Here is an 8,521-nt window from a genome sequence, read left to right as displayed (position 1 = left end):
CGCCCTCCCTCCATAACTGTCATCTTTCGGCCGTTGAGGGAGAGAGCAGGCCGGCCCAGCGTCATCAGGGGCTGGCCTGAAGACAGAGTGCCCTCCCTCCATAACTGTCATCTTTCGGCCGTTGAGGGAGAGAGCAGGCCGGCCCAGCGTCATCAAGAGCTGGCCTGAAGACTGAGTGCCCTCCCTCCATAACTGTCATCTTTCGGCCGTTGAGGGAGAGAGCAGGCCGGCCCAGCGTCATCAGGGGCTGGCCTGAAGACTGAACGCCCTCCCTCCATAACTGTCATCTTTCGGCCGTTGAGGGAGAGAGCAGGCCAGCCCAGCGTCATCAGGGGCTGGCCTGAAGATACAGTGTATCTTAATTGTAGATTTTTCTTGTATTGTTATATAATTTTCTTGTACACCGCTATGATCTATTTGGAATAGCGGTTTATAAATAAAACATATTATTATTATTATTATTACTTTGTTTCTTTCTTCACTATTCTTCACTTGGAAACTCTTGGGTAACCCTTAACAGTTAACATTGTTATCTTAATCAGCAATTACTTAATTAGTGCTTTCATCACTCCTGGAACCTTCTTCCTCCACAAGCAAGAGCCATCACTTCTTTAACCAGCTTCAAAACGGAGTTGAAAACCATCCTATTCAGAGAAGCCTTCCCAGGCATTGCATAATTGTCGCTTACTATCTGATGTTCTGTTGTTGGCTGTTTATCGATCCATTTCCTGTATTGCTATGTATTGTATATGTATTATCCTACTTGTGAGTATGTATTTTCCCTGGATAATGATTAACCTTCCATTTTGAAGCCAAGCCCTCCCTTCAGTCCATCTGCCTTGGTCCAGGCCTCGGAGGTTGAGAGGAACTGCTGGACCTCTTACCCTTTCCCGTCACCACTCCCTTCTCCTTCTGTGTCATGTCTTTTTAGCTTGTAAGCCTGAGGGCAGGGAACCATCTAACTAAAAAGATTGCATGTACAGCGCTGTGTAAATTTACAGCGCTTCATAAATAAAGGTTAATAATAATAATAACAATAATAGAAAGACAACAAGATTGCAGGTAGTAGGGAAATGCTCAGCATGTACAAGATAACATGTCTGCATATGGCTTGCTTACTTTGGTATCTAGAAAGAACCAAATGTCTAAACATAATACAGTACATTTCACAGAAAGTTTATTTGACTTCCCAAGACAAGAAATTAGAAGGATGTAAATCAACAGATGACTTGAAGGCACATACACACTCAGTAAACCAAGTTGCTAGGTCTTCCGCTGTGGAAAATAGGATACCAGACTACTTTGGGTCTGATTTAACTGGGCTCTCTCTATGTTTATATTCCTATGTCCTTTTCCAACAAAGTGATACTGTTTAGAAAAACCAATTGTGAAGAGGCCGAGGACTGATTCATTTCTAAGTCACTTAGGGGAACTGTCAAGTAACAAAAAGGTAAAAAGTAAAAAATGAGAACAAAATATATTTTGTACTATTATCTCCTCCTCTGTCAAATCCATGATGACCTCAAAACATTCATCTGTTATTTCTATGTCAATGACAAAGGAAACCTTTTCCTTTCCCCCACCTTCCTTTTGTACTGACTTCCTCATTGCTAGTTTAACAAAAAATGTGTTCTCGTTATTTTATCTACTACATTTTTATGCCTAAGGGGAAGAGGGTATGTAAATACATAAATATTATAAACAGACTTTGAAATCAGATTTAATAGTGAAGCCAAAACAAACCAATAAAAAACTTGACAAAATTGCATCAGAGCTATTACAAAGTACCGTTGTTGTTGTTGTTATGTACCTTCAATTTGTTTCTGACTTATGGAGATCCTAAGGTGATGCTATCACCCTTGTTCAGAAGGGGGTTTGCTTTTGCCTTACTCTGAAGGTGGGATGGACAAATTCCACCCATATCATTTATTCTTCTCTTTCTGAATCTCTTAATCTTTAATTTAGGAATTTGTTTAACAGGCAAAATAAATAAATAAATAAAGACTATGATGTGTATTATTTACTGGAAAAACTGATCTTTGTCTTTAGGATTAGTGAGAAATTCAGGATTAGAGGCCTGAATATGCAAACATAACATAATACAATCTGTAAAATTATAAATGAAGAGCTAGTAAGGAGGGGAGAACCTATTTCAGTATACTACAGGTATGAGGCCTGGAACAGAAGAAAGGGAGAGTTTGATCTCTTCATTTGTGAATGTAGTCTACTTTTACTGACATTACCTTTAACATCTTTTACAGTTCAACATTTCTCCAGGGGAAAGGGTTTACCTCATTCTTTCTTTTAGGTGTATTGTAAGAAAACGGACTATATGGGAAAAGGTAAAATACTTAAGAGTTCAATAGTAAGGATGTATACTCACTGTCAACCTGTTAAGGCCTACACGCTGAGAGGTTTATACTCCTTTAGACCCACCCAACCAGAAATCCTCTCTTTGTAGATGTTTCACCTTAAAGCAGGACATCCAAGTGAATCATGTCACCCCTTTATGAACATGTGATGTTGCTCACCATCAAGGTAAATCCAAGTGTTAGTTTTAATTCAGAGAGAACCACTGAACCAATAGGAACTTGTTAAGTCAACACTTATTTAAGTCCAAATGATTCAATGGGTTTACCAATGTCCTTATTTTCTAACTAGCAAAAAACATATTTCAGACCAGTAATTACCACTATCCTTTCTAGGCAACAAATAAAGCTCCATGAATGAATCACCTTGTCCTCTGATGTAACAGGAATGTATACAGAAAGATAAAACAGAATAAATGCTCAGGTGTAAAAAGAAAAGTATAATATATTTGTTACTTTATACACACAAATAACCCTAAGTAGTTTAATGAAGTAAGTAGAAAAACAAACTTCAAAACATGCCTCACTTTCCCAATCTGGAAAAAAAATTTTAAAAAACCCCACACCGGTATTATGAAATCTGTAAGATTTTATAGTATGCTACTTAATGTTCTGTAAGATCAAGAATGGGGCAGAGTGTGGTCCTTTGGATATTGGACTGCATTCCTTACTAGTGGCCATGTTGACATCTGGAGGTCTGCATTTTACCCACCTATTTTAGGTGTAAATTAGTATGTTTTAATGCTGAAAAGTGCATGTACTTAAGAACTTCTGAAGTATAAACGAAAAATATGATTTAAAGTCCACCTATTTTGCTCTCAACTGTTTCAAAAGGTTTGTATGCTGCACATGTGCCATAAAAATGTTGTAACATCAAACTTCCAAGAAATTACTAGGTATCTCTTACCCAGACTCAAATGTCACAAGGCTCTGAGATGAAAACCACAAAATTATAGCCTGCAGTCAGTCTAAAATTACAGTACATATCACTTGGGAGATTGGGATGACAGTCACAACAAAATTCTAACTTCTAAGAAAAATGGCTACTGTAATAGGTAAAGGTGCTGTTAAATCAGTTATCACATGGTGACCCATAACATTCAGAGCAATTTCAGTCTCGGCAGTTTACCTGCGATTCAGCCTAGGAGTGCAAGAATAGAATGTAGCAAAATAAGAAGGTGGTGGAACAGGTGGCACAAAATCTTCTGGATCAGAAATATGAGCTTGTTCTTCAACTTCCTGTGCACAAACCTGGGATTCCTCCTAACAAGGAAAAAAAATGCTTGCTTTAATTTTTTTAATTAGAAAATTCCCTCTACACTTAAAGCAGCTCTGTTTTTTTAAAAATTAAGTTGTGCCTTGAACTCACTTACTGTGCAGGATCTTCTTGTTGTAAATATCTGCAGGTAACGAAGAGCTGCAGCCACTAAACACACAGTAGTGGTCAAAGCATTCATAGCACAAAGAGCAAAGAGAACTTTCTGCAGGACAAAAAAAAAAAGACTATAAAAATAACATACACATACAATGGTAAGCAAATACAAATTTCAAAGCTTGTCAATTTTTTAACTGACTGCATAGATCCTGAAAAGCTATGGAATGCTTTTAAAGACATGGGAGTGCCACTACACCTAATAATCCTGATGAGAAATCTGTATTTAGGACAAGAGACTACTGTTAGAACAAGATATAGAGAAACAGAATGGTTCTCGATTGGCCAAGGGGTCAGGCAAGGATGAATTGTACCACCCTACTGTTCAACTTGTACAAAGAAATTGTCATACAGAGAGCAGACTTAAGAGTCAGAAGGAGGAGAAGTGAGGAAAGGAATATTACTAGCCTAAGATATGGAGATAACACCATACTACTAGCAGCAATATGTCATCATCATAGACTTGAAAAACTTACTAAGGAAGGGCATGGAAGAGAGTGCAAAGGCAGAATTACTTTTGACGCTGTACAGAATGCCAGGAAGAGGCAGCCGGGAGCCGCCTCTCTTTGCTGCATAGCCGTGCCGCAGCAATCAAATTGCACAGCGTGGCTACGCAAAAAAAAAAGGACCGCTAAAAAGCAGCTCTTTTTTGTACCACCGCAAACAGCTGGCGGCTGCGCAAGTACATTGCTGCTGCGCGGCTCCATCTGGAGGCCACGCAGCAGTGACATCATCGCTATGCACGCTGTCTATTTGGTGCCGCGCAGTGAGGACGCCCTTGTCACGTGCGAGGGGAGTGTGGGCGGGGCACCCCTCGCACGTGACAAGGGTGTCCTTCAGGGAATGTCTGTATCGGGCCTTTGAGTATAAAGAAAACAAAAATAATGACCATGGAGGATCTATACAATTTCAACATAGATAATGATGAAATCAAAATAAATATTTCCTGTACCTTGGATCATACACTGATCAGTACAGAAACTGCAGTCTAGAAACAAGAAAGCTAGGAATGGGAAAGGCAGCTTTGAAAGAACTAGACAAGATCCTAAAGTGCAAAGATATACAAAGGTATACAACAATTGTCCAAGCCATCATCACGTATGTATATGAGAGCTAGACAGTGAAGAAAGCCGATTAAAATAAAATAAAATAAACTCATTAGAGATGTGTTGTTGGAGAAGAGTGCTGAGGATACCATGGACAACGAAAAAGACAAACAAATGGGTTTTGGAGCAGATCAAGGGCGGCTTCTTCTTCTTCTTCTTCTTCCAGATTTGCTATAACACCATACCAGGGCTGCTTCCTGTGAATCATAACTAAGCCTCACGGCTCATCTCTACTTCAGAAGAAAAGCCTGTTTTTAAAAACATTCCGAAAAACATTATACACTTTCACTGGGCTTCTTTCAGGGTCAACCTACATTGCTGTTTTCCGTTTAGTACAAGATATTTCTACCTAAACAGATAATGTCAAATAGCGGAAGAACAATAGAAGGGAATGTGGAACTGGAAATTTCTTCAGTTGGTGTTGGCTTACTTTAGAAAACGTTAACTGTTGACACCTAACCTCTTTAGGAAGTTACCACAGATGGCAGTATCAAATTCCAGGATGTGCTGGAGAAGCTGCTGAGAACTGAAGACAGATTTATGTACAAATCTCAACAGTTGTAACTTTAATGAAGGAGATAAGGTTAGAAAGAAGCAACATTATTAGACAGTAGGTAACCCTACATATGCAATAGGTATTCTCAATTTATACAGTATATAGGCCCCAACAGTAACCTGCTATATCAGGATTTGATCTCTTCACCTTTTGTAACTAGGAAAGTAAAAATGACCCCAACATTGGCAAAGGAATTAACAGGTTGCTTACCTGTAACTATGGTTCTTTGAATGTTCATCTGTGCCCTAATACATTAGGGTTTTGTGCCTGCGCAAAGACTCCATTTGGAAGTTCAAAGCTGAGCAGATTGGCCCAAGCCCACCAATCTAGCTCCACCTTATTTGAGTCCACTGCAAAAATACAGGGACCTGAAGCAGGGGAGGTAGGACGGGGAGGTATGTGTGAGGGCACAGATGACCACTTGAAGAACTACAGTTACAGGTAAACAACCTGTTCTTCGTCATGGTCTCTGTGCCTCACACAATAGGGTGATTAAAAAGCTTACCTGTGAAAGGGGGCAGGTCACTGTAGAATAGATTAAAGGACTGCACAACCAAAACTAGATCCCAATATAACCTGGAGTCAAGCCTGTAATGCTGGACAAAGTTGGAGGGTTGCGACCATGTACTGTAGCAGCCTTGCAGTGGTCAGGTAGGGAGACAGCTTGAAGGAAGGCAGCAGATGAAGAGACAGCCCTAGTTGAGTGTGGGCGCACACCAACAGGAGGAGGGTATTTAGCCAGTCCATAGGCCACAGTCTGGGCAATCCACTTTGCAAACCTTTGTGAAGAAACAGGGTGGCCTTTCCTAAGTCCATCATAATAAACAAACAACTTGTTAGGCAACCAGAACTCAGCAGAATGTTGAACATAAAAGGCCAAAGCATGGTGAACATCCAGAGTGTACAGAGTCTTTTCCAAAGGAGCGGATGGCTCTGGGTAGAAGGTAGGTAAGACTATATCTTGTGAAAAGAGGAGACCACCTTGGGTAGGAAAGAAATGTCTAGTTGGAGGACAGCTTTATCCCTATGAAAAACCAGATAAGGCCCATCCAAGTGCAGAGCAGTGAGTTCTAACGGTCACCTGGCCAAGGTGATGGCAACCAAAAATGCCACCTTGAAGGAGAGGAGATTGAGGGATGCTGAACCCAGAGGTTTAAAGGGAGGTCATGTGAGTTGAGTGAGCACCAAGGAGAGTGACCAGAGCAGTGCTAGTGGAGGAATTGAAGGACAGAGATGATGGAGGCCTTTGAGAGGTGAATAATTTGGCAGAGGGTATACCAGGTGGCTGGTAGGCCACTATGGTAGAGAGACAAACTTTAAGGGATGAGAGCCAGTCCTTGTTCCCTGAGATGGAGCAGGAAGTGTAAGGCAGTTGGACAGGTGAGGAAGGGTCAGAGCATGTTTCAGAGAAAGCACAGAAATGTCTCCATCTGTATGAGTAATAATGTTTGGTGGAGTCCTTACAAGAAGCTGATCAGATTCTTAGGAGTTCCAGAAAGGTCAGTGTTGAATCCTCCATGCAGTTGGGTGGAAGCTGGAAACATCTGTGTGGAGGATTTCTCCACTGGAGTGGGAGAGGAGGTCTGACCAACCTGAGAGCCTGAGCTAACAGCCCTTGCACAGGTGTAGCAGGGGAGCAAAGCAGGGCTGCCTCAGCTAGTATGGAGCCATGAGGATGGCATTTGACCTGTCTTCTGACAGCTTGACCACTGTCTTCACCATCAGAGGAAGAGGGGAGAAAGCATAAAGGAAATGTGTTGATCAGTCACAAAGGAAAGCATCCAGCAGGGAGTTCTGACCTCTGCCTGCTCAGGAGCAGAAGCATGGGCACTTTGCATTCTCTGGACCTATAATAATGATTAGACCAAGAACACCAGTACAGAGATGGAGACCAGGATCTTGACCAGGAATGTTCTCAGTACTGAGGTGGAGAGTGGTAAGAGAGTACCTGTCACTGGTATTGGACACGATAGGTAGAGGAGTAAGTCCTGTAAGAAGATGGTCTCTCCTTCCAGTAGACCTCCATTCTATATCATTCCATGTATGAGGCTGAAGTGTAGGAAGAATATTCTCCAAAATGGTACAGCCTCGAGGAGGAACGGTAGAAGTCTGGAGCCAGCATCAGCAAGATGTATGTAGTGGGCTCAGATGGTGGTAGTGAGGTCACAGTTGGCAACGATGTTGACAACGCAACCAGCACCAAGTCCATAAGGAGGACCAAAAGGGGCGAGGAAACAGCCTGCTCAGGAAGTATGGATACTGAAGTCGTCAATGTGGTCATCAGGGCCAATCCCGGGGGCTTAGCATGTTTAAGCTGCTTCTTCTCCTTCGGCATGCCAGGGTCTACAGTGTTTGGCCACCAACCGTTCCTTTGCCTTGTGCACATGAGGTATGGGGGGCTAGTAAACTGATGGCACCTCCTGGGGGAGGGAGAGGAGATGGTAGGAGCCTACACAGGTGGAGTGGGCTCCATATCAAGGCTTGGGGTGGCAATGGCAACAGTCTCTGGGGATGATGTCAAGGCCGATGGTATCGAAGACGTTGTTGGCACTGAAGACAGCAGTATCAAAAAAGTAGTCAGTATCTAAGACGTCAATATCAACAAAGATTATGTCAAAGGTGTTTTCTTCAAAATCTTCGGTATCCTCGGTAATGCAAAGACAGGTACCAAAGTCAGAGGGTCCTTAGTGGTCACACAGTCAGCGACCAACAGACTGATCCCAACAAAAAAAATTTGAGGCGCTGGGTCCTATTTCAAAGGATCTGCATGGTAAAAGATCAGAAGACTGAACAGTGCTTAACACTATGGCTTTCCCCTAAGCAAAAAAAGGCACTGAAAATGCCTGTTGGAGAGCACTACTTTACTCCGACAAGAAACACAAAACTTGAAAAGGAAAGTAGAGGGGATGAGAAATTTTTTTTTTTTTGAAGGCACGCAATTATAAGGATGGAAGGGGTAGAGGAGGGGGGGGGGGCAGAGGAGAGGAAGAAAAAGGGGAAAGGGGGGGGGGGGGTCAGAAAAAGACAACAAATCTACCAATCAGTCAGAAAACAACCC

The 8,521-nt window shown here is 42.0% G+C and overlaps 1 protein-coding gene across 3 annotated transcripts in view; it reads right to left on the bottom strand.

Moving 5' to 3' along the window:
• FAM189A2 (family with sequence similarity 189 member A2) overlaps positions 1–8,521 on the bottom strand; it is a 59,467-nt gene that overhangs the window by 27,347 nt on the left and 23,599 nt on the right. For all 3 annotated transcript variants that reach the window (XM_042447257.1, XM_042447258.1, XM_042447256.1), the window contains 2 exons: positions 3,743–3,850; positions 3,499–3,632 (listed from right to left, as the gene is read on the bottom strand). In XM_042447257.1, coding sequence (XP_042303191.1) covers positions 3,499–3,632; positions 3,743–3,850 — 242 coding nt within the window. The remainder of the gene's footprint in view (positions 1–3,498; positions 3,633–3,742; positions 3,851–8,521) is intronic.

The sequence above is a fragment of the Sceloporus undulatus genome, chromosome 2 (genome assembly GCF_019175285.1).
Source record: "Sceloporus undulatus isolate JIND9_A2432 ecotype Alabama chromosome 2, SceUnd_v1.1, whole genome shotgun sequence".
NCBI lineage: Eukaryota > Metazoa > Chordata > Lepidosauria > Squamata > Phrynosomatidae > Sceloporus > Sceloporus undulatus.
Note: the sequence above shows the minus strand (reverse complement) of the source record. Positions and strands in the feature narration are given on the sequence as shown.